Source organism: Heloderma suspectum, chromosome 3 (genome assembly GCF_057233095.1).
Source record: "Heloderma suspectum isolate Gila_16-S chromosome 3, 16-S_ref, whole genome shotgun sequence".
Lineage (NCBI taxonomy): Eukaryota > Metazoa > Chordata > Lepidosauria > Squamata > Helodermatidae > Heloderma > Heloderma suspectum.
The window spans coordinates 230,038,415-230,064,839 of NC_139460.1; the positions used below are offsets into that span (position 1 = coordinate 230,038,415).

At 43.5% G+C, this 26,425-nt stretch overlaps 1 protein-coding gene across 3 annotated transcripts in view; it reads right to left on the minus strand.

Annotated features, from left to right (window-relative positions):
- Positions 1-11,415: 11,415 nt before the first annotated feature.
- The window catches only part of LRRC27 (leucine rich repeat containing 27), a 70,968-nt gene continuing 55,958 nt past the window's right edge, over positions 11,416-26,425 (minus strand). For 2 of the 3 annotated variants that reach the window (XM_084845936.1, XM_084845935.1), the window contains exons 9-11: positions 19,572-19,711; positions 13,431-13,557; positions 11,416-12,619 (exon numbers count right to left, since the gene is read on the minus strand). In XM_084845936.1, the coding sequence (XP_084702062.1) occupies positions 12,467-12,619; positions 13,431-13,557; positions 19,572-19,711 (420 nt within the window). In that variant the 3' untranslated portion in view covers positions 11,416-12,466. The remainder of the gene's footprint in view (positions 12,620-13,430; positions 13,558-19,571; positions 19,712-26,425) is intronic. The other variant, XM_084845937.1, reaches the window with a different exon arrangement.

Genomic DNA, 26,425 nt, shown 5'->3' on the forward strand with positions numbered 1-26,425 from the left:
CACTGCTCCATAGCAGCAGAAAACAAGACCTGGTGCCTGGACAAGAGCACATTTCACCCTTACAAACTTAAAACTCAAATGATGTCTAAACACTGTTCCTAAGACACCACCAAAGGGACTTTAGGAATGTAACTTAAGCTTGTGTTCCTCTAAAATCTATGTTCATGTTTGCTTCCCTGCTTGGATTCAATACAGAGAACACTTGACAACAAAATCCCTCAGAAAGTTGGAGGTTAATGCCTGACTTATTATACCAATACCCTCTCCATGTGCCACTGAGGAGGTAAAGTGACTTATAAATAAGTATGTTTACTCAGAAGTGAGCTCCACTGAGTTCTACGGGACTTACTCCCTAGGATGTGTGCTTAGGATTGCAATGTTGGGTATTGTCACATGTTCCCCACTTCCCTGAGTGGTGAGAAGTCCCAGGATTGGCAGAGGTACTTCGGTTGGCCTTCTTTTGGAGGAGATGACACTGGAGATACATGAAGGACCACCTACTGACCGACCTAGGATTTAAGATCAGCTTGGGAGGCTTTGCTTGTGGTGCCCTTGAGGAATGTGGCTTCTGGGACTACCACACTTGGCAGGGCATTTTTGGTGGTGGCACTCCTGACTATTTCATTTCTATAGCACCCAATAGCCAAAGCTATCTGGGCAGTTCACAAAAATTAAAACCACAGAGTGCAATATAGAATAAAATATTAAAACTACAATATAAAAGTACAACGAAAATAAAACCTAGCAGCAATGCAGAGATTTAAAATACAGATTTAAAACAGCAGAGCTAAAAGACTAGAGTGCTAAAATGCTGGGAAAATAAAAAGGCTTTCACCTGGCGCGGAAAAGAGTACAATGCAGGTGCCAGGCGAACCTCTCTACAGGATTCTCTTCCAGTAGAGATTCGGCTGTCCCCCATGCTGTTGTTATTCAGGCACCAGTTAAAAATGTATTTATTTGTACAACCTTTGGGGGTATAACCAAGCGCTTTATCTATTTTCTGGTGCTGTAGTGATGGTTTTATTATGTTTTGTATTTGTAGTTTTATAGTTATTTCGAGTTTTAAATTTAAAAAAAGGGGGGTAGTATTTGATTTATTTACAAATATAGACTTAGACCATAAGTGGAGGCAAGCAGCATACACACTCCTATCAGGCAGCAGATCCACTACTTCGCATCAGATCCCTAGCTGGCGGCATCCTGTACTGCAGGGTTCTTCCAGTTTTTAGTTCACAGCTCCTCGCCTGGTGTGTGTTTCCACACTATCGCCTTCATTTCTTTTCCAACTTTATTGTGCTGTTTCCCCAAGCGCATTTTCTCTCTCCTGTGTTTCCATGTCCCCAAAGGACCCTGTCTGTCATCGTTGTACCCTGGCAGGCTGTGCTGTTTCCACGGAGCCCTAATCGTGTTATTCTCTTGATGGCTGGGTGGAGCCTTTTTGGAGTGGGTTGGGTCTGCTTACCCCGTCTGTTTTCCCGCCTCCTCCACTTTCCGATTCGCCCCCTCTGCCCTGCTGAAGTTCCTCACTCTGGCCTTCCCAGCCCTTTTGTTTTGCTTTAGAGAAGGAGCAAAAAATCAAAGCATTGTGTCTGGAGCACCCCCCTCCCTTTAAACCTTCCTTGTTGTCCCTAAAACGAAGATTGAAACCACAATTGTGCATTAACAAAGGGGCAAAACATCAAAGCGCTGTGTCTGGAGCAACCCCCCCCGCCCTTTAACCCTTCCTTGTTGCCCCTGAAATGGGGGTTTAAAGCGCAATTGTGCATAGGGATGTTGGAGAATTCCGCCACGGACTCCAGTGAGGCCGGATTCTTTAGAATCTGGCCCCCCGGAGTCCGTGGCGGAACGGACTACCCCACCGCCACCCCCCAAAATCCCCCCCGGAACGGACCTACCTGGCGGCGGCAGCTCTGGGTCGTCTTCCAGCAGCTGCTGGGCTGCAGCCACAAATGGCAGCCGCTACGCCGGCCACCATTTGCGTCCCTGCCAAGCCGTGATAGGCTACATAAGTATCTATGTAGCCTATCACAGCAAAAGGCAGGGATGCAAATGGCAGCCGCTACACCATTTCTCCTTTCCTCTGAAAGCCCAGATGCACCTGCATTTCAGGAGCAAGCCTCATTGAGCACAATGGGAGTTACTTCTGAGTAGACACACATATGCTTGTGCTGGGAAAGGGGGGGGAGAACACAAAGAGGGAAACTAGCCCCCATTTTAACCTAGAGGACCTCATTGACCACAATGGGAGTTACTTCTGACAAGACAGTAATGGGTTTGTTGTAGAAAGGGAGCGAAAACAGCCCCCATTTTAACGCACAGGATCTCTATTTGAAAGCTGTGAAGGAGTTATGTCCTAAGGCAATGGACCGAAGCCTCAAGATCGTGCTTAATCGCATTTAAGGAATTGAGGGCTTTGATATGTACCGTGTCAATTGAGGGGCTTCTCTGTTATTTCTGTGGCCATTGAAAGGGCAAGCCTCATTCAGCACAATGGGAGAAAACACCCCTTGACTGGGGTCATGGTCTGTGTTCTAGTGCTTATTTTCAATGATGTTTTAAAACTTGGTCCCTCAGCATCCTGCTCCAAAACGGCAATGAAACTTCTAGAAAACAGGGAGGGAAAGGGTTGGGTCACTGAGGTCAGAGCGACACACCCACAAAGGCCGGGCTACACGCCCCATGGGCAGGGCTAAGACAGCGAACCCAGTGTGATTGTGGAAACAGGTCAGTAATGGAGCCGCCATAACTGGGAAAAGTCGGACTGTAAGCAGTAAGCGGTTTTTCAGCGATAAAATGCGACACTGGGGCTGAATGGCCACGACGTCATGGAACCACAGAGACCCCATGGCGCAGGCAGGCTGGAGTAAATCGCTGGTGGAAACACAGCCCTGATCTCTCTGGTTCTGCCTGTCTCTGTTCCAAAACTACTGTTTTCTCTTTCTTTTGCACACACCTAGCTTCCAGCAGCTCCCATGCACTTAGCTAGGATGAAAGGTGTGTTACCTCTCATTCTGATGAGTTTCCCATTCCGGACATTCCAGAGACACCTTTGTCAATAAACTGCCTTCTAACAATTAGTTTACATACAGAAACATTCACAAGACTATTAAGAAATATTAACTTCTCTATTTTTGGTCAAATCCCAGACAGATCAAGTGTTGCTTTTAAGGTAAATCCAGAATGATAGATCTATCCATAGCCATCAGACGGTAATCTTGGAACAATGTAACTTTTATAAGGACAGAAGTCAATGTTCTGAATCAGCATCCAGATAGCAATTCACATCTCAGCCCTGTCATGAGTTTTATTCCTTGTGTCAGAAAATGGGTAGGTCACATAATTTCATTACTTTAAGTTAAATTATGAGTTGGATCCAGACTTAGTCATACTCAGAGTAGACCTATTGAAAAAAGTGGGACTTAATTCAAGCTACTGATTTCAATAGGTCTACGCTGAGTATGACCAACTGAAGTGCACTGATTTCAATGGGTATGAGTATGACAGAATGTAGATCCAATCCTATATGTTTCACTGGACATATATTTGTCTCTTTTTAAGAATAAGGTCCCTTAAACAATAAACCTTCCTTTTATATTGTTACTGAGGTACTTCTTTATTCTGATTATCAGGTTTCAGCTTATCGGTATTTCAACTGAACGTGTCAGCATAAAGTTGAGCCTTATACCTCATATGATCCATACTTTATATCTTCATTTCTAAACAAATACCTTTCTAAAGCCATCTCCCTAGAAAGGGCCACTTCATGCAAGACCATTTTTGACACGGATAATTTATTTATTTCATTTGTGCTCTTCCTCTCTACCAAGAAAATGGCACTCAAGGTGGCTTCCAATTATAGATAAGTATTTTTTTAATTAAAACTATAATAAAACAAGTACATTAAAAGCAAAATTAAAAACACAACAATGACAGAAAATGAACAGCACTCAACCCAACAGACCTGCTTACATGCCAAAGATCTGCTTGAATAAAAACATCTTTGCCTGCTGGCAGAAGGACAACAAAAACGGAGCCCACCTAGCCTCCCTCAGCAGGGAGTTCTACAGCCTGGGAGCAGCCACCGAGAAGGCCCTCTCTCGCATGCCTACCAAACATGCCTCCAGAAGTGGTGGTACCCAAAGAAATGCCTCTCCAGAAGATCTTAAGACCTGGGTGGGCTCATATGGGAGAAGGCAGTCTTTCAGGTACTCTAGCCCCAAGCCATATAGGGCTTTATAGGTCATAACTAGCACTTTGAATAGTGCCTGGAAACAGACTGGTAGCCAGTGAAGCTGTTGTAACAAGGGAATCACATGCTCCCTATGACCAGCCCCAGTCAACAATCTAGCCACAGCATTCTGGACCAGCTGAAGTTTCCAAACAGTTTTCAAAGGCAGCCCCACATAGAGCATGTTACAGTAGTCCAAATCGGATGTAGCTAAGGCATATGTGACTGTGGTCAGATCATAACGGTTCCATATATAAACCCTTAGTACATCTTACCATCTGTGACAAATAAGTGCACACATGGCAATGTAGATGACTCAGAAATTAGGAGGGACTCACACTTTAAAGGGCAAGCTACTTGCTCCTGGTACACTGGAGCTGTCCATAATCAACATGCAAAGCATGAGTGATAGGTGCACATCTTTAAACGTCTAGGTACATGGGCTGAGGGGGGGGGGTGATCTGTAGTCCAATCAGGGTTCCCAGGTGCATGTTTACAAGTGCTTATGTGTTGCTTGATCACACTTTACACATCTGATATGGGAACCAGATGCTAAATCCATATAGGACAATACTCTTAAATGGTGCAGCACAGGGACAATAAAGGTAGGGCCCAAGCAATAGCTTCTGGGAACATAGGAACCTGCCTTATACTGAGTCAGACCTAGCTCAATAGTGTCTAAACTGACTATCAGTAGCTCTTCAGTGTTCTAGGCACAGGTCTTTCCCAGACTGGCCTGGAGACGCCAGGGATTGAATCTGGGACCTTCCGTGTGCAGAGCATCTGCTCCACCACTGATCTATGACCCTTCTCCATAATCTGGGACATTTCATATGCAAAAAAAGACACTTTGAGGCAGCACTATATTTGTCAATGGGACCTGCTTCTGCCATACTGTCCGGTCAAGCCAGTTTTGCAGATTTTCATAGTGCTTCATGATGTATGCTGCAAAAGCCAAACTAGCTCCCAGCAGTGCACCAAATAATGCTGTAATTAGAGATGTTGCTGAAGCTCATAATACAAATTTATCCAGCTCTTAATTTTCAGGTGTATTAGGAATTCAGCATTATTTCCTTCTCTGCTCCCAACATTCGTCCTCATTCAGAATGTAAAATGATATTCAGCAAACGTGCAGCCAGTGCTCAGGCTGACCAGGCTACTTTGTAGGTGCCTGTCCAAATCTTCTTTCAAATAATTCCCTTGCTTTCAAGTAGACTATAGCTGATTGTGAGGAACTGCAGTGTTGTTACTAGACGAACAGACCCACCCAACCAATCGGCTTTTTATTGAACGAGTATCGTCCCTCTGTTTGGGGCAGTCCTTTTCAGTGGTTTCTTACCATATTCTAAAAAGTGGATGCTGTTTCTGTTTGATCTAAAACTTTGCTTTGTTCCCTGGCGTGTTTGTTTTGGCAGGAAAGTGAGAAGTTAAATTCCCAAGTAGCTCTCATCCATTGCTGAGTAGGTGGGGAGGGAGACTAGTTCAGTGACAGAACACATGCTTTGCATTTAGAAGGTCCTGGTTTTAATCTATTCCCCCCCCCCATTAAAAAGGTCATGGAGCAGGTGTTGAGAAAGACCCTGAGACCCTGCAGAGCCACTGGTAGTCAGAGTAGACAGTATAGTGGGTTAGATGGATATATATTCTGATCTGATATAATATAGGAACATAGGAAGCTGCCTTATACTGGTCCATCTACCCCAGTATTGTCAATACTGACTGGAAGAGTTCTCTAGGGTTTCAAGCAGGAGTTTTTCCAGCCGTTCCTAGAGAGGCCGGGGGTCAAAGCAGGTGCTCTACCACTGAGCTATGGCCCCTCCTCCCTTGTCAACAAGCTTCCTGTGCTGGCACTGGGAATTACAATTCCTAGGGCAGGGGGCAATGCAAAAAGTTGCCTGCGTGTGGCAGCATCAGCGTAGTTGCACTGGAATTACAAGCCAACAGGGAACTTTCAAAAACAGATGAGCTTTCTTCCAAATGCTCACTGAGGAGGCTCATAAATGCTAAGCAGACCGTGAACTGAGCCAAGGGGATTTCTCCCATCACTGGCTGCCAGCAGTAGATGTGCACGTATTTTTGTGTGACTGTTGCAAATACTTACTGGATAGTGTCTGCCTCCATGCCTTAAGAAGTTTAGAAACTCGATATTTTTTTATTATTAAATGAAAATATTATACGTGAAAGAATGCATACTTGGTCCCCACTACTCTCAGTGATGCCTCCACCCCCAAACAAGAATGTTTTATCTTCTCTGTCCACCCAAAGCTCTGTTTTACGAGTAAATGTGACACCGATTAGACCAGATGCAGCATCCAGCCTGATCTAGCCAATTTCACAACTCTGTTGACTTATATGGCACAAGGGGAAGCAGCTGTAATAAGGAATTAGGAAAATACAGCCAACAGGCTTTTTCTTCCATGGTAATGCTCTCCCTCTTCCATTGCCTTTGGATATTCTCAAAGCTTCCAGTGCCACAGTAGGTAAGGCATAATGGCTTCCCTGGTTGTTCCACAGTGCTATGCTGGCTGGGGAATATTGGGAGTTGTAGGACTTTCTTCTGTCTAAACATGCATAGGGTTGCGCCCTAAATAAATAAATATTTATATTATTTATATGGTCTAGATTTGCATGGTCTCATGCTAGCCTTCCTCCACTAAATGATCCAGCCATTGGAGATGCTGTACTTTTCTGGAAATACATAATGGTTTGGACCCAAAGGTTGTGTGAGTGAAAGGCTGTTTATACAATCAATTCTCCCCAAAGCCTCTCTGGAGGATCAGTGTGGGCTCCATCACAGGGGAGAAGGCATGCAGTGGAGAGGGGAATGGCCAAAAAATTGGATGGAGGCACCTTGCTTGAATGGGAGTCTGTTCACATAAGGCATCTCTGCCCAGTTTTGGGCCATTCTTCCTCCCACTGTAGCTCTCATGACACTGCCCACATTGCTTGGGAAGGTCTCCGGAAAGGCAAAATGAACCCTCCGGAAAGGCAAAATGGGGAGGAAAGGATGAAAAAACTCTGTAGTGCAAGTGACCTTCCACTCACACAATCTTTGGATCCAACTATACAACTCCAGAGAGAGCCAGTGTGGTGTAGTAGTTAAAGTGCTGGACTGGGACTTGGGAAATCCGGGTTCTATTTCCCAATTGGCTCTGAAGCTCACTGGGTGATTTTGGCCCAGTTACTGACTCTCACCCTAACCTACCTCACAGGATTGTTGTGAGGATAAAATGAAGAGAAGGAGGACTATGTAGACCACCTTGGGCACCTTGAAAGAGGAAAAAAGTTGAGATATAAGTGTAATAAAAATCAAGGTGTTCTTAAAATTCATCTTCAGAAACAAGCTGTCAACAATGTATGTATAGTCATAATCAAACATTGGCATATACTGATGTAATCCAAAATGGAGGCTACCCAAGAAAATAAGAGTACAGAAGAAGGATTTAGAACTGTAGGAGAAGAGTTGGTTAATATTTACCTCTAGAAAACTTCCTTTGTACCTCACAAGGTGTTGGAATGTAACAGCAGCTCCTTCAACTATTTCTGGCAGTACATCACAGTTCAGAGAGATTAATTATTTGAGGGACAAAAGAAAATAAGCAACTTATTAGAAATGTGATTGTAGAACTGAGATATCAACGGAAGCTCTAGTACCTGCAAAATTGGTGATGTGCCAAATTTAAGTTGTCTATAGTTGACATTTGCAAATGTACAGGCATTTTTTTTATTTAATATATATAGTTTTATATGGCAAATTGTATGGTCAATGCTCTCTGGGGGGAAAAAAAACAAGCAGAGCTTATTATTTATTTATGTCTTACATTTATTTCCCACTTTTATTTCAAGGAACCCAAGGTTGTTTACATGTTCCTCCTCCTCCTCTCATTTTTATCCTCACAACAACCCTGTGAGGTAGGTTAGGCTGAGTGTCAGTGACTGGCTCAAAGTCACCCAGTCAGCTTCATGGCTGAGTGCAGACTAGAACCTGGGTCTCCTGAGTCCCAGTCCAATGCCCTCACCACTACACTACACTGGTTCTCTCTACAGTCATACAGTTGCAGAATAAATTCTGAATTAACAAGTTCACAGCTGTGTTATTCACATACCTTGAAGGCATCAGTTGTGCTGCTGGTCTCTTTTAACTGCCCTTCCCCTTCAGATCTTCTCTGAATATAGGGCAGTTTCTCATTGAGGTAGTAAACTTGTGCCTGCTCTCTACCATTTCAGGCTGCAGATGGGAGCTCCTACAATGGAATGCCCCCATACAAAAATATATATATATCAATACACACAGAGAATTAGCATGGCAAGGGAGAAGGCCAGGCTAGAACTGTTTTCTCTGTGCAGGAATATTTTGTTTGTTTTATTGTATGGATGTCAGTGATGTCAAGCCACACCTGCTGTCTGAAGCTGCATAGGTCAGACACAGATTTTACACCTCATTGAGAACTAGTCCTCAGTATGTGGAAGTTATACTATATTCTATGGAATTTTATCTGTATTATTTAGATCCCGCTTTTCAGGATGCAAGATCTTCCAAGGCGGTTCACATACATCCTGGAATGCTTCCCACAGGGTAGTGAATGGTAGATAGCCTATAGACGACACAAAAGAGAGACAATTCATACAGTTCTGGTTGTGACAGCGTGCTCTGGAGGATTGTTCTAGCTGGAAGCTACAATGAGACCCTCTATGCTGATTTCTTGGCAGGGCCAGCCCTACCATTAAGCATGATGAATGCTTGGCGGGTGGCAACAAGATGCTTGACAGAGCTGAGTGTCTCATGAAGCCTGCCCTGTGCCCCTTAAGCTAGGCTGCTGCCCTCCGGTGCAGTGGAGGACACAGTCCCCTCACCGGTATTGAAGTAGTATTCATCTGCCGGTCTAGTCAGCTCCTGTATATGGAATGGGAGGGAGTGCCATCTTGTCCTTTGCCTCAGGTCACAAAATATCTTGTGCTGGCCCTGTTTCATGGTGGAGTATTCTGGAAGCAGCAGGAACTACATCCTTCACTGTCTAGGATTACTTAAAACAGTTGCCATGCTCAGACTGGGACTCTGCATGCAAATTTCCCCGTATTAGGCACATGTCTAATTGTGGCTAGAAGTCCACAGACGAGAAGAAGTCCGCATCTCCCTCTTTGCCATCTTTTAAAGTACTCATATCCTACCACAGCCAAGAGGCTCAGCTGGGCAGGCTTAAGCATGCAATTTGCAAACTCCTTCAGGAGCCCAAATATATTTTATGTGGTTGTTCCAGCCAAGTAGATGGATAGATCAGGTATAATTCTAGGCTCCCCCGCTACTCCGCCCCAGTGCATTTGCTATTCAGGTGCATTGGTCTGTTCTGCCAGTGCTGGGTGGTTACCTTCTGAACACAGATTTCATCTGCTTATTTTTCATAAGGAAGAAGGTGAGGAGTTCACAAACAGTTCACGGCAACAACAGAGTCTGTTGATAAAACTATTTGGTTCATTTGTATGATTTAAATTCGCTTTATTGTGCCTCTAGCATTTTACCGCACCAGGCTGGGTGCTGATGCTGGGGTTGGATAGAGCAACAAGTCCATTACTACTCTGTGCTCTGGAGTGCTTCCATTGAATAATCTGGTATGGATATCTATTGAGCTGGCATGGTGCAGAAGGTGTGTGTAGGTCTGCTATGGAATCAAATGAGTTCGGATTTATATGAATCTGACCCGTGGATTCCACAGCAGACCATTTTTTCCCAAGTCACATGGATTCTGCAGACTTGCGGACTGGTTTTTTACTCTCCAGAATGTTATGCAAATTTAGTCATAGAAAAATACATAAAATTAAAAGACACACACCAGCCCAAAATGCACATTATCCCCATAGGCTAAAGCATGAAAATGAGCGTTCGGGGTGGGGGTGGGTTTTGCACATTTTCGCAAGTGTGAATTTGCGCAAATTCAGGGAATTGGAAAGAATCCGATTCCGCTAATGAGCAGACAGGCACCTGACCATTTGTGAAATACAGACAGAACGGATTTTGCAAGATCCGTGGCCTCTTGCTACATTTCAGTGTGCATGTGTGCACGCGCACACCTCAGGAATGCTGTGCAATCAAACTAAACAAGACAAACAATCAAGACAAACACGTGAAACAAGCCAAATGATGTTGCCCCAGCAAGCACTCTAGCTGTGGAGAATCAATACCCATTATACTTCTATCTGGAGTGGTAGAGTGATTCCTGTTCCCCCAAATGTGACTGTTGCGCATCCTTTGGAGTAGGGAATCTGGACCTCCTGCCATCAGGAAAATCTACTGGATGTTGTCTCTGATGTTAGCAGGAGTCCACCCACATCTTACTTGTACCTTTTTGAAAGACTGGTCACTTGAAATCTTTGCCCCATCCTTCATTCCCTGGAAGCTCCATACTCGTCTTCTGCTGCATTAAAATACATATTTCGAACTGCTTTTAAAAGCTAGACATTTCGCCCCTCCTGCAAGGCCAGCAGCACCCCTCCCTTTCATTATGTGGGTATGAGGATACAGCCATAGATGGCTAGTGTTAGTACAGTCCTGACAGAAGCTTGCAGAAAAGTGCACTCCATCTGGAAGTGCTGTCTTGCCCCAAGCTAAATGGCAATCAGAGGTAGGATGCAGAAACAGGGATGAAACACCGTCTCTTTGCAGGGTCAGGAGGAAAACAGCTGGTATAGCCACAACCTGAATTGAACCATTTGTCGGGTCTAATAAGGCTGCATTTAAATCTCAGGTACTGAATGCCTTCCCTCCCTCTTACTGGTTCCTTGAAACCTCATGAAAAATGCTCTTATTTCTAAAATGGTTTCAAATAGAATATATATGGGGAGAGTGGCTATAGCTCCCTGCTAAAGTTATCTGTTTCATCTTCCTATTAATTTAAGGGCACAATCCTATGCATGTTTAGACAGAAAAATGTCCTACAACTCTGAACGTTCTCCAGCCAGCCATGCTTGCTGAAAGCATCTCTACACCACCCTAAAATCCTGCATTTAAAACGGGGCTTTCTGCTTCCGTTGTAAATGCAGGATCATGACGACTCCCTTTTTCACCCACTTCCTTTCCCCCCTCCCCTTTCCCCCTCCTCCTCCCTGTATCTGAGTCTTCCATTATCTTTCATTGATCTCTTCTTGCCACTTTTCCTCTTTTCATGGAGGGAACTCAAGCGAAACACAACGGGGTAATTTGATAGCTCTTTATCTGCGATCTATTTAAAAATGGAACAAAGGGCATTTAGTGCAGGAGACGCCCTGGAGGAACACGGTGTCGTGTAAAGAGCCCGCAAACGTCTGTGAAGGAGCAATCTCAGTTGCAGGATAAAAGCTCTGTGTGAAGAAAGGCTTAATGTGATTAAATGCATTGGGCTAATAGTTCCTTAAGCATGAAGATTAATTTTTATATCTCAAGTTCAGCCTGTAGTTTTCTAGAAGCCTTGACTTTCCCATAATCACAAAAACCTTGAACACCAAAACTCAGGGAAGAGGTTTTGACTGCTTCCAAGGACATAGAAATCAAAATTGCACACTGATCTACAATGGGAACTCTTAAGTAAAACTTGGAGCCATGGCTTTTTGATGATTTACAAAATGGAAAACAGATCTTCCTAAAGAGGCACAACAGATAGCTGCCAGGTGAATCACATGCTGCTTCTTAAACCTTCTAAATCAGTTTGTGCATTTCTTATTGACCTTGAGGAGGTAGAATGCCAATCTGATTATCTCTCATTCCCAAAAGAATTTCATCAAGAAAGGATGATTTGGTGACCCAGTTATTTTGTTGATCAATGATATGGGTAATCGCCGTTACTTATTTTCATTTGGAAAGGTGTGAACATGGCTTTCTTTCATTAGAGCGGCCCATTACATCAGAATTGCAGAATCTCTGATATGCGACAGACATTTCTGCCACCATTGGACATTAACAGGGATTGAAATTTGCAACATATATCCTTAAGGTTCATCTATAAATTAGGGTTGCAGGGTGGAAATGTGTGAAGATCAAAATTTTAGCATTGAATCACTGGACAACAACTAAAGGCACTTCAAAATCTTGAGACCGGTATTAACACTTGGGGGAGTGTAAAAGACAGTAAGATTCTAATGCTGAATGAAATACAGACAGATAAGGATAAAGAAGGAAAGAACAATTTTATGAAGTCTGGTTAAAAGCAGATCCCCTGAAAAGTGTGCAGCAGCAGGTGGCTCCTGCATGAGAAATACACTTTTATATAATTAAAATGTCATGTTCGAAAAAATATTTTGAGGCTTGGGTGTTGGTAGTGGATTCTCTGCTGGAGGTGGCAGCTCTCCTGTGAAGGCAGTGAAGCGATATTCCTTATGAAGGTCTTTTCTCATGTCAGCTAGCTCCTCCTCAAGGTTTTCAGCCTGTGGCGGGAAATGTTAAGATATGAATACAAACCCAAGCATTATTATCACATTAACACAACAATGTTAAAAGTAAGTCACTGCATTTTCACTTGTGCCTTGAACAACCATCTGTTATTGTGTTTGTGAATCTTGATACATAAACTGAACCCTTGCCACACTGATCCTGAAGTAAAAAACTGGATCTAGAATTGCCTTCAGGCAAGAAAGCTTTAGACTCAGTCCTAAGCACAGTTATCAGGAAGTGGGTATCACTAAACTCAGTAGTACTTCGTAACCAACATAAATATTTAGAAAAGACTAAATTTTTGGCAGCACTTGAGATTAAACTGACCAGAATAAAAAACAAAACAAAATGAAGTACCACTGTGGCTCAGTTCAGACAATGCCAAACCTGGTGAACCCTTGCATGCTTCAGTTCCCTCCCTTATTTCTGTGTTAACAGCAAGCCATAGTTTTGCATTAGAGGCATGCTTTGCACAAGTCATATTTTACTCGCAAACCAGAATTGCAAACCATAGTCTGAATGTGGTGTGATTTTCAAAAAACATGGTTTATCCAGCTCAGATATAACAGCAAAATATGATTTCCTGCTAACCCAGGAGAGAATCAGAGTGCAGGACCATGTAAACACAAATCACATATTCTATCCAATGTTAGTCCTACTTAGCGTAGACCTATTGAAATGAGTGAGACTTGTTAGCCTAACATTGGATACAACCCACTAGATCCTCCAAATCATGGTTTAGACTGTAAGGAACATTATATCGAAACCAACCCTATATTTCAAAAAGGAATAAATGTAACCTACAGTTTCAAAGTCTTGATTTGCTCTCTCCATAGCTTCTTGGGGTATCCCTGTTAACTTTTTCCTTTTTTCTTTCATCATTTGTGTGTGCTGTTTAATGCGGTTTTCCACTTCCTTGTATTTGGCAGCTCTGAAAGACAGGGGATAATAATTCCCCCCCCCCCCAATTTGTCATTGTTTCCATTTATGGATGTATTTAAGACATTTACTGCATTTCTAAGGAAGACCTTAACAATTGAAAAGCCATGTAATTATGCTGAAAGACTGATATTTCAAAAGGGCTTTCAATCTCTAATGTGTATATATTTGGGGAAAACATTTTTTTTAAAAGATTGCATAAACAAATAAATGTGTCAATATACTGAACCCAACCCACAGAAAGCTAGGATGCAATTCTATACCAGCATATCTAGAAGTAAGACCTACTGAACCTAATGAGACTTACTTCTGAGTAGACATGTATAGGACTGCACTGTTGCACAATGTATAGGCTGCACTCTTAAGCACATTTACTAGAGAGTAAACCCTATTGGACACAATGGAACTTACTTCCAAGTAAATATGTATAAGATTGCTCTGTCAGTCCTGTTGATGTCAACTGGATTTAAGTGTGACTAAATTGTCTGGTGTTCGCACATCACCTTATTCACATGTGCATGAACTTGCATGTTGTACATGTGTGAACACAGAAATATAAGGATCTTTCCCAAAGCTGTGGTGTGTACACAGCAGATTGTGCACTGTAGGGCAGCCACATTGTTAACTGGGACTGGATAACAGGATCATATTATGCCAACGTTATCATATTATACCATCTGCACAGGCTGCCAGTCCATTTCTGGATCCAGTTCAAAGTGCTGATATTCAAAGGCCTAAACGGCTTGGGGATCATTTGAAGGATCAACTGCTCCCATATATACCTGCCTAGCCCTAATATCATCTTCAGCTGTCCTTCTACAGGAACGCCTACCAAAGGAAGTTAGGTGGATGGCTACTAAGAAGAGGGCCTTTTTTGTTCTCAAGAAAATGTTGCAGTTTCCTGAGCTTGTGTTTGCGTTCGAAAGTGCGCACTTCCGAAAATGTGCATTCCCCCCCCCCCAATGGATTTTCAGCCTTTGGGGGGAAAGTGTGCATTTGGGATGCATGTTTGGAAACATGTGCATTTTTCATGTTCAAAAATGCACAGTTTTCTTGTTCGGGGAAAAATGGTGCTTGCATTCAGGAGCGAGGACCAAGGTGGAAAACCTAGACCTCGACAAGCTCAAACATTGCTTGTTCTCCCCTTCCTAATGTCGATCAATACAAGTTTTATTTCACCAGAGTATCTTACAGAAGAAAAGAATGCTTCCTTAGCATACCAAGCCTTAGCATTTGGACTAGCACACTATTCCTGATAGCAATGATAGGGATAGAGAAAGAAAGAGGTGGGTAATTAGCATTTGCAAAATGAGGAGTGGGAGGGGGTAGGGAAATACTGAGGCACAGTTTGGGAGGCTGTACACGGGGCAATGCAAGTACTGACAGCACAGGATGGGCCACCTGAATGGATAAATCCAGAAAACGTTCAGAAGAAAGAGAAGGAAATAGAGCCAAAGCCAGTATATTTACCATGTTCCAGAGTAAGAGAAACACAAAGGACCTCATTTCCTGCTTGGTCACAGGTACTTGGAAACTCATAGAGGACATAGGCTACCCTCTGCAATACAAGCTTTGGGTCACAAATTCAAAATGGGGTAGCCACCCTAGCTGTCTCGATACTCTTGGGTACCAAGTTATCTAGAAACAGCCCAAAGCCCGGGTTCTTGGAGTCAAGGCGGTGATGGGGAGACTAAGTGGCTGGGTGGGCTGTCATTAGGGACCCTGGTATAAGTACAATTTGGTTGCAAGAACAGACATTGAAACGGAGAACTGAAAAATGAGGCCTCCCCTTGGCCCTGGCTATGCCAAGGAAAATAACAAACATGGGGAGAAGCAAGGGAACTTGGAGAATGAGGCAAGGCAAAGGAAGGAGCTAAGAAGGTGGGTTCTGTAGATGCTTGTACTTGACTCAGGACCCCAAATAACCTCAGCACAATGCCCTAGATGCCCAGCCTGTCCACCAAACAAGCGAACCACTGGACTCAGTGTTAGCAACTCATAAGGAGTGGCACAGCCTCCAGCAAAGCATGGCTGCCCACAGGGCCAAGTATTGAGCTCACAGTTTGGAAAGCCATATGCACTACATATGGAAGCCAGCTAGAGAGCCACAGTGGGTGCTTCGCCAGAGAGTGAAGCTCTATCTGGGTCTGCAGTGCCATGGCAAACAAGGCGGCGAGGTGATTTCAGGCAGAAGAGTGGGAAAAGGACCTGGCCCTGGGAACATGGGCTGGGGACCAGAAGAGGAGAGGAAGAGTGCTAGGAAGGAATACAAAGTGCAGGCTAAGCTAACCCTGAGTGGTTCTTGGAGCTGTGCCCCAGGGAGCCTGTCCACACTGAGTCCCATGATGAAAGAACAAATGCATGCATTGGGTTCCTGAACTCAAGGGCTGTTACAGACTTCAAACAAAGAATACAAAGTGATCAATGGGCATGGACTTGTTCAATGGCGTAGAACAAAGGGTTCAATAGCTTGACTCTGGGGAATAAAATGAGACTTCAAGGAGGTCCCTGGCTACTTGACTGAATTAAACCTAACTGACTGAGTAATACAAATGCCATGCTTTGGGGTGAGGGCTGGGGAGAAAGACAGGTAGAAGTTTACAGAACAAAAGGATACCGCATGTGGTACCCAGGCGGTGCTTTAACCTGCTGTGATCTCTTTTGGGGTGAGGGTGCTTCAAAATTGGGCCATGTTTCCCACCCAGGCCCTGGATTCTCCAGTTTACAGGTTGGACAATTTTGTGGGTTATCTGGCTGAGAAGGTGACTTGGGAGCCAGGAAGGTATTTGCATGTATCCAGAGTTCCCATGGGTGGGTCGGGGGGCAACACCTTTGATTTTAATAAGTAGAGGATGCACATGGGTAATTAGGCAATAGCTTTCCTGCTACCATCCGGGGCCCTCACATTCCTGGCATTCTTAAAGTCTCCTGCTCTTGCTGCCTTTTCCCAGAACAAAACTGATACATTAACCAAAGGGCCAGGGTGAAGCCAACAATAGCACAAATCACAAACCATACCTGTACATAAAGCTATCACAGCTGAGATTCTCTGTAACTCTGGACTGGGGCCTTTGATTTTGAGTTTAAAATCCATGATATAGTGACTGGAAGGATGATGGTACATTGAGCACTGCTTCTACAAGCCATCCATTTAAGAAAAACATTCATATTCCATCATCTATTTATTTCGTTTTTCTAAATACATTCCATCTTTCCTTACACAATTCAAGGAAGCACATCCTATTTTAAATGCATGGAAGTTGCACAGCAGGTAACATTTTCTTGCTGCTTCTCTGCATGTTTCTTCAAAATACAAGTACAGATATACTTGTATACAAATAGAATGTCTGAAGAGTTCTGCAGAAATTACATTGTATTTTGGCTCATTGTAATAGAACTCTTATGTACAGACATGGTCCTTTGAAACATTTAAAGCACGGAAACGTCTGAAAACTCAGAGATCATTTCCTTTCAATCTGTACACAGAGGAGAAACAGAGAGGGGGAATGATTGTGCCATTGTTTTAGAGAGCAAGAGAAATATTACCACATAGCTCCTTCTCACTGATCACTGGGTATCAATTGCTTTGTTATCAGCTGCTGTTGAAGGAGAAGATAGGTGAAGCTGATTAAACACAAAGGGTATGGCTGCTCTCTTGGAGCTCTTAGAAGCCGCAGGGCAATTAAAAGTTTTTATTTTCCTGAAGGCATCCAAATATGAACATGAAGTTTCAGAAGAACAAATATACGTAGCAAAATATACAGAGGGGGACTATATTAGTCTGTTGCAGCAAAACTGTCAAGGTTTATAAGCTTTCACAGACTATACACACTAAAGGGGGGGGGGCAGGGGAAATGATGGCAAGAAATAACCATGACATGTAAGTAGTACGGTCTGTAACATATCTGTGCAAAGCTTAAATATATGCTGGATAACTTCAGTGGACATTCACAACAGCACTAATAGGTGAATAGTCACTGTACTTATTTTGTAAGCATTTAAGCTTTGCACAGAAATGCTTATATAGCAGAAATTGCAGTACAATATTCTATTAGTCCATTTCCGTCAATGGGCTGGTTTGGATGTAACGCTAAACTACAGTTCAGCATCACAAGAACAAGCTAAGTAAAACTTGGGATCACACACACCCTCCTGTGCAGCCGTGAAGAGTTTGGAATTTTCACTTCCCTTTTAGACTAACCACAGTGTGCCATGTCATCCATACCTGGACAAACTATGGTTAATTTGAACAACAATGTGTTGAAACAAACCAACATGAAATCATATTTTACAAAGTTGGCATGTTTGAACAAACCTTAGCTAAGATTATTCACAGTTTAGGGTTTAGATAACATGCTAAACTGTGGTTAATCTAAAGCAGAAGCATCTAATCTCCTTACAGCTGCAACAGAGGAGAGGGGAGCAGAGAGCGTGTGAGCCCAAAGCTCACTGTGACTCATCTTCATAATCTTAAACCATGGTTTAGTGTTATGTGCAAACCAGGCCACTTTCTCTCTTTCCAAGTGGAAACACAGGGGATGATAAGATACATAGAAGAGCGTGCAAGTGATTAGGAAGGAAGTTCCAACCTTGGAAGTAGGAATCATGGGGGTGGCGATTGCAGGGGCTGTAATGGTGTGTGTATTTGTTCCTCCTCTCTTGAGGAAGAGGGATGCAGAGCAGAGAGGACCTCTCTTCTACCCTGCTTTCCCCAGGTTTGGTGTGCTGCACAGTGCTAATGGAAGGGGCAGGAGAACCAACTAGCACAGAGTAGTGAGGATGTTGGATGTGGATGGGGGCGATCTTGGTTCAAATCCCTGCTCAGCCATGAAGCTCACTGGGTGACCTTGGGTACCACTCTCTCTCAGTCTAACCAATCTCGTGAAGTAATCGGGGGGGGGGATTAGAAAGACATCTGTACAGCAGTATGCACCCCTTGGAGGATGGGTGAGACAGAAATGCACTGCATTCTACATTTGGAAGACAGGAATGTCCTGTTTGTCCCCCCTCCCCCGGATTTGAAAAGGCAGGGAACATCTGTCTCTACAGTCTACACCGATGGCAGAGATGGAGTTGGCTGAACTTGTCTTGCCTGATCGTAATCACTGTCATTTGCCCAGGGTGTTCGAACAAGTTTATACCACAGAGTGTTCAATTATGGTGGTGGTGTTTGGTCATCTACGTGGAACTCTGTTAAATTCCTAGATAAGATTCCACTTCTCTTGTGAAACTAGCATCAAAGCTTTCAGATCTTTTCAATTGCCAGCTATGCCTTTGGTTGAATCCATGGCTTCTCTTTTGTCCCCACAAAACCTAATAATCAGTTGCACTGCCCTTTCATGACAGCCATTTATGATATAATGATGGCAATATACTGATAAGTCACCTTCTGCCCCATCCATCTCCTATCTTTTCTTCAAGCTCAGCGCATTTAGCTCTTTCAGAATACCACTGGAATATATACATTACTATGAAACGTGGGGGTTAGTGTGGAAGCTGTTTTAGTGCATTTGTTATAGAGATGTGAATGAGGTATCAAACTGGAAAACAGAATATGCATTTGTCTCAGGAGCTCAAAAAAAAGAAACAAAAAAGAGGTAAAGACTGAATGGCTGCTAATTGTTACTGATAAGTCTGAAAAGGCAGGTGGGGCTAGAATGTGAGAGTGCTGCAATTCAGGTTCCTTAATGAGAAAATATTTGCAATGCCTCCCTTAACATTTAATACAAAAAGTAAACACCACATGGGGCTAATAGTGGACACTGAATGAATACTTGTATGGTTTAAAACAGGCCTGTAACTACCATGTTGGCATAGGGAGGGCCAGACTGCAAGATGGGTATGGAAAATGTAATTAAAATATTACTCATCTAAGCCACCTTAGGGCAACTTTGGACATAACGCAGAAGCCCAAAGAGAGAAAATAGGTGTGAGAGGGGTGTGGTGGTCTATTACTGGGGCATCTCCATTTGTTCAAACCCAGTACACTTGCATCTTTGTTCTCACCTTAAATCATCCATCATCTTCACTGAGTTTATATTTAGTGCCGCCTCCATGTGTTCATCTCGTTTGGTTGGTTCTTTCCAGCCTTCTAACTTCTCATGGTATTTAATATTATCTGTAGCATAAGGTGCATTTTGTGAAACCTAGGAAAAACGCAGCATATCATGGCATTAGAACATCTCAGGAAAAGTACTGTATGATTGATTGCACTGGCCAGGATTGCTAGAAGATTCAGGCTCCTATGCCTTAGACAATCTCATAGAAGGGAGAATTTTATCTGGTGTGATCTATCCCATTATTATTGAACCTATATGATTTTTTTAAAAAGTTTCACCTACTGAAATCTTTCCTTTTTCACAACTTGTAAAAGAGCAGGAGCCCAATCTTATATCGAATCTGGCAACTTCAAGTGCTATTGAAATGATTCCCTAATCACTAATTATGTACCCAGTTTCAGCTGAAAAGTTCACTGCACTGGACGCCTCATTTAGGTGGATGTCTGACAACTACATATATGCACACACACACACATGCACACGCGCACACACACACACAGTGATATCAAAGAATTAAGGCAATCACCACTCTCCTGTCATAAGATCTCCAAGTCAAACAGAGGAGGGACTCTATCTAGCTCAGTGACAGAACACCTGCTTTGCATGCGCAAGGTCCCAGGTTAAATCCCCAGTAGAATAAATAGAGCCCTGGGTGAGGAGTTTCTTTGGTGCCTCCCCCACCCTCTGTGGTCAGTTTTGCAGGGCCACCCAGAGGATTTTATGGGGCTTGGTGCAGGTGTGATGTCCATTGAGAACAACATTGCTCAAAGGCTTGATCTCTCAGCCCCTGTGCTACAGTTTGAACAAGCCAAAGCTTGAAAAGCCACATTCTGAGCAGGGGCAGGGCACTATGTAACACAGCAGGACTATCGCAAGTTTTACTTATAATATTTTTGGTTTTGTGGCAGTTCCCATCTTTTGGCAAGCATTCTTTATTTTAGAATTGCCATTATTTTTATCTTTAAAAATAATAAAGAAAAATTATAAATAAAAAAGATATCCAGCTGATCTCTTACAGCTTACAGCTTTATTTTATTATTATTTATATCGTGCTTATAGTGTTTACAGTATAAACTAAGTGCTAAGTGCTCGGTAACATTGCCTCATAGTAAAGCTGTGTGCCACCATGTTTTACCTAGCACAAATGCCATCAAACTGGAAATTGAAAGAGAAACATATTTTAAAACTAATTGAAAGAAGATCATATTTGTAGTTAGTGCCCAAACCACCTGTAGAACCTTAAAAAAAAAGGTTACAGACACTTGCTTTCTGCCATCCTAGCTCACGGCAGACAAGACATTCAAAAGCACAGCCACTGAGCTCAGCTTGGCACCCCCTTAGCTCAGCTTTTGGTGGCCCCCTCAGCTCAGCACCCCAGGTGACTGCTCAGCTCATCCACCCCTAAGCCTGGCTGGTATCTCCAGGTACAGCGAATAAAGAATCCTGCCTGAAACCCTGGGGAGCCACTGCCAGTCAGTGTCGACAATACTGATGGTCTACCTCAGTGACCCGGTTTGTAGGTCATAAATGGTTGCTTGCCCCGAAACAATCCATGTTTTGTTTAATAGTGAGTTGTTGTGTTGTCCTGATGGGGCCAGTATAATGCAAGTTCCTACGTTCCTATGACTGCTAGATCCAATTTCCCAGCAGGATGCAGAGCACAAGTCTGACTGCTCAGATGGGCACGCTCCCTCATCTAGAAATGGCGCTGGCACCACCACTTGCACATTGCCAACTGGAGTAGAGTCCAGTTCAGTTGGGAGACATGGCCATCTGTTTATAAAGGGAAACTAGCATTGTAGCTGATGGAGCCATGAGAGAGGCACTAAGAGACTGGACAGCTGTCTGTTTTCTACCAGCAGCTCCCCCACAATATCGACATGTCCTCAGTGAGGGGATGTCTGGTGCTGGAGGACTCAGGAAGGAGAGTCCAGGTGCCTGCCTCCCTCCCTGCTGGGAAACACTTCATTGTCCACACTGCAAGAGCTGCATTTGTGAATCGTGGGACATCATCACAGCAAATCTAAGATGCCCAAAGTATATATATCCCTTATCACAGCTTTCCCCAAACTGGTGCACTCCAGATGTGCTGACCTACAACTTCCAGCATCCCCCAGCCAGCATGGCTAGCTGGGGGATGCTGGGAGTCCAACACATCTGGATAGTCCAACACACCTGGAGGGCACAGGTTGGGGAAAGTGGTGTATCTCCTGCAATGAGCTTGCCTAGTGAACGGGATATTTATATGTGAGTGCACATTTCTTTCTGTACACCCAGGACCATACATGTGCTGGGCAATCCCTGCCTCTCCAAATTTTTATTATTGCTGGAATAGCACAGAGTTGAATGCCATCCCAGAGCAATGCAAGGAGCCACAGGGAGCCGACTGCCTCTCCTCCTACACAACTGGCTGCAGCAAACCTGAAAACAGGCAACTGAACAAAAGGAAATAAAAGAAAAACAAAAAGAAAAGCCATTTCTTCCAAAATTAAGTACCAACTAAAAAAAAAAAAAGACACCGTCAGAACTGCTTCCTATCCTATCTGCAATAAATTGGTGCTCATGAGAAGAAAACAATGAACACGCAGACATCCCCAATATCAGAAGGAAGGGGAACACTGCTGCTCACCACCACCCTAGAGCTTGTAAACTGCCAAGTGTTTTCCTTCACAACAGCTCTGTGAAATCAGTTACTAGGATTTCCCATTTTCCAGATGAGGGACCATCTGGAGTGGAGAACATTAGAGGATGAACCCAGGCCTCCCAGAACAAAGTCCATCCCTTGCCCCAGTGCCATCACATGGCAGCTTTTGAAATCAGCCAGCATCACATCTGTTGTGGGCATCTTGCAAGGGTGGCCATGTGTCCTGCATTAGAGAGGGCAGGCCTCTGTTTGAAAGGTTGTTCAGTCCAAGTCCAGTTTAAAGATAAAGAACCAGAAGAAGGGAGAGCAGCAGGGGCCATGAAGTTTCCCATCAACAGTTATCACCTGAATAGCAGCCACAGCAGGCACACAGGTCACCTAGGCAAAGTCTTCTCCTTATGGGGAGATTTATTGCATTTGGACTTATAGTAATTATTCTGACATTTCCATAAATACATATAAATTAGCACATGCACATTTTATGCAAAACAGTGTTCTCTTTTGGGGTGATGTGTAAGTGACCACTCTATATCTGCCACTTGGCTTGTTTAATAGTATCAGTGCCCAAGGTGGAGGTTTCCCTATATGGGGAGATCTGGCTTCCTCAGCCCCACTGGTCAAGATGCTACTTTCAGCTACAGCCCTACAAAACAGCATCAACATCTGATGAAGACTTTGAGGATCAGGCCAGCAGAAGTGAAGACATCTGGAATAAACACAGGGCCACACAGCTAACCAAAGAGAGTTAGAGCCCTTGGACATATCTGTTCACTTATGCAATCCTACAGCAATAAAAACAGAACCTTCAGCTATGACATTGACTCACAAAATCATTTCTAAAGGAAAGTCCTTGCTCCTTCCAGTTTGCCATAAAGTAAATCACTTTTGCTTTTCAGAAATAGCCTTAAAAAGCATGCCAATGACGCCCAGTGTAAAAGTTCTTGATGAAACCCAATCCATTTCAGACCTTATCAGTTCTTGAAGACTTCTCAAAGAATCCAAGTTTGTTTATTTTCAGAGAAACATGTTGCAAGACAGAAATGGTGTGAGCACATTTCAGTAGGCGAAGGCTAACGAAAAAGCCCTCTTCAAAAAAAAAAAGAAAAATGGTTATTTTAAAAATTATTATTATTAACATATCTACACCTCCTTATTTGCTAAAAAGCCATCAAAGAAAGATTTGTGCATGCTTTATAGTGCTGGCATTCTGGCAAGGTCTAAATGCTTTAATAAAGTGGGAAATGTTAAACAATCCATTTGGTATCAAAGTGAACGGCTGTTAGTAAACACTGAAACCGTAGAGTATAAACACATCTGTTTTTGTGCTCTACATTAGGATTTGTCTTTCATGAGACTGGAAATGAAAGGCTTTTCCATGATATCAAAGAGCCCCAGTTGCATTTTACCCTTAGTTTGATACACCTGCCTGTCTCTTACCAGCAACAGTTATGCCATACCTAGTCCCCATACAATGAATGAGTGGATTGGATAGGCTTCCTAACAGTGCAATCCTATGCACATCTACTTGGATGTTAGTCCCCTGAGTTCAATGGGACTTACTCCCAGGTAAAGGTGCGTGTTATGTGTTGGCGGTGCACGCGTGTGTGTGTTTGCTTGTTCATATATGGGATTGTGTCTAATGGTTTATAAAAGGAACAAGGGGATGTGAACTTTAGCACTGGAGAAGGAGCCCGCATACCCTGCAAAGAACTAAAAACAAACAAAATAAATAAAAAGCAAACTTAAATGGCAGACCTAGCTGAAGGAAGAAGGGGTAGCTTTGTTGATGCTCCTTATTCCCCCCACCCCCATTTTTAAAAGGGCTACACAAGCACTACTGCACAGAGATGACCCAGGTGGGCGTACTGCCTCTAAAGGATTTTTTAAAAGTAATAAAATGAAATTTCATTATCACCATCATGCGTTGCCTTAGCCATAAGCCGCAACAATCAGATTACTTATTCATTTTTCCTTTATTAGAGGGTTTATGCCTCCTTTTTCAGTTCTGAAATGGAAGAGCTCAAACCAGCTTACATAAATAAAATGAGTACATAAAACTATTAACAATTGAATCAATGTGTGTGTGTTTTTAAATGCAGAAGTCAGCAGATGAAAAGTAAATGGAATCAGATTCAAAAGAAAAACATCAATAAGCTTATTTAGAAGAGCAAGGTCTTCAAGCAGTTGTGAAAAAACAATAAACAAGGGGGCAAATTCCACATTTTGGGTGCCACCACAGAAAAGGCCCTTTTGTACATTTCCCCCAACCATACTTACATTCCTATGTTGGGGAATCATTTAGTTATCATGAACCTAAGCCGTTTAGGGCATTTAAGGTAATAACCCAGCACTTTGAATTGCATCTGGCAACGGAGCAGTAACCAGTGCAGCTTTTACAATAATGGAGTAGTATGTTCCCATGACCTAGCCCTGATCAAAACTATTGCAGCAGCATTTTGTACTGCTGAAATTTCTGAATGGTCTTCAAAGCCAACCCCACATAGAATGTGTTACAGTGATCCAGTCTAGATAGCACTAAGGCATGCCTGCCTGTCCAGAAAAGGGCACAGTTGGTACACCAGGTAGTACACGAAGCAAAAACACTTGTGGCCACCACAGCCACCACCTGGACCAGGTTCTGGGGCACTCCCAAACTGCAAATCTGATCTTTCAAGGGGAGTGCAATTATGGAAACATGTATGAAAAAGGCCTTACTCCAGTATATCTGCGTGACAATCTATTACATTGGTTTTGATGCAGTTAATTAAACTGTGAAGAACTCCATTACTGATAAGACTCCTCCCCCTCCCCTTCTTCTTCTTCTTCTTCTTCTTCTTCTTCTTCTTCTTCTTCTTCTGGTGCCATCTCCTATCAGAGGTTAGCTATCACTACAGCTAGTTTTGTTTTTGACGCCACTGCTCTGAATGGTCATATAGAAGTACAGTTGATCCATTCCCTCAGATTCTTTAACCATGATGTTAAAGAATCTTTAAGAGATTCTTTAAAGATTCTTTTCTGAGAGCCAGTGTGGTGTAGTGGCAAGAGGGTTGGACTAGGAGCTGGGAGATCCGGGTTCTAGTCCCCACTTGGCCATGGAAGCTCACTGGGTTACTTTGGGCCAGCCACAGACTCTCAGCCCAACCCACCTCACAGGGTTGTTGTTGTGAGGATAAAATGGAGAGGAGGAAGATAATGTAAGCTGCCTTGGGTTCCTTGCAAGAGGAAAAAAGGCGGGGTATAAATGCAATCAATCAATCAGTCAATCAATGATGTTCGTCTGACTCGCTAGAGACAACTTAGCATCTCTGCAAACTCTGAAAAAGCTGAATATCTCCCCACCTCGCCCTCACCCTAGGGAGGGCTATCACTTCACAGAGGTCAATGCTTTTACTATACTTCTTCCCCAGCTCAATAAATCTGTCTCTTAGCACTGTAATGTCCACCAATCCCCAGGAAAATGAAGCCTGTCTTGGTCCTTGTCAGCTGCCACAACTTGGACTTCCAGCTCTTGCTCTTCCCTGCCTCTCTCTCGTCTATTTCTCCCACACCATTTCTATAGCAGCCTCTGCAGTTTGGACTCAGTACCCGTCCCTGGCACTGCCGCCCCACTCTTTTCTGGAACACCATAATCATCTGTAGGTGGAGCAACATTGGGAGCCAGCCCAGAAAAGAAAAGTAAATCAGTGGTTAAGGTATGATGTGGGGGGGGGGGGCAGGGAGGGACAGGAGTTGATTGCATCCCAGGCCGGTTCACACAGTTGCTGTAGCCCACTGTGGCTTATTTAACCCACAGTGGGTTGCAGTGCGTGCCAGCAGCCATTTTGAATATTCAAGCTGTGGCAGGCGGTCGCCATGGCTTATCACGTTGTGCGATCCCGGCAAGGGTGGCTTACATGAGGCTTAAACAACCCTAAAACAGCCCATGGGTTATGCAAAGATGGTTTAACCCTCGCTGGGTTCACACAACATGATATGACATGGCACCCGCCCACCATGGCTTGAATATTCAAAAGGGTGGGCCACACATACTGCAACCCACCATGGCTTAAATAAGCCCATGGTGTGCTGCAGTGATCATGCAAACCCAGTCAAAGTCTAAGTGCTGACCATGACAGTCAAGCCACCTACTCTCCAAACAATATTCCCAAATGTAATTG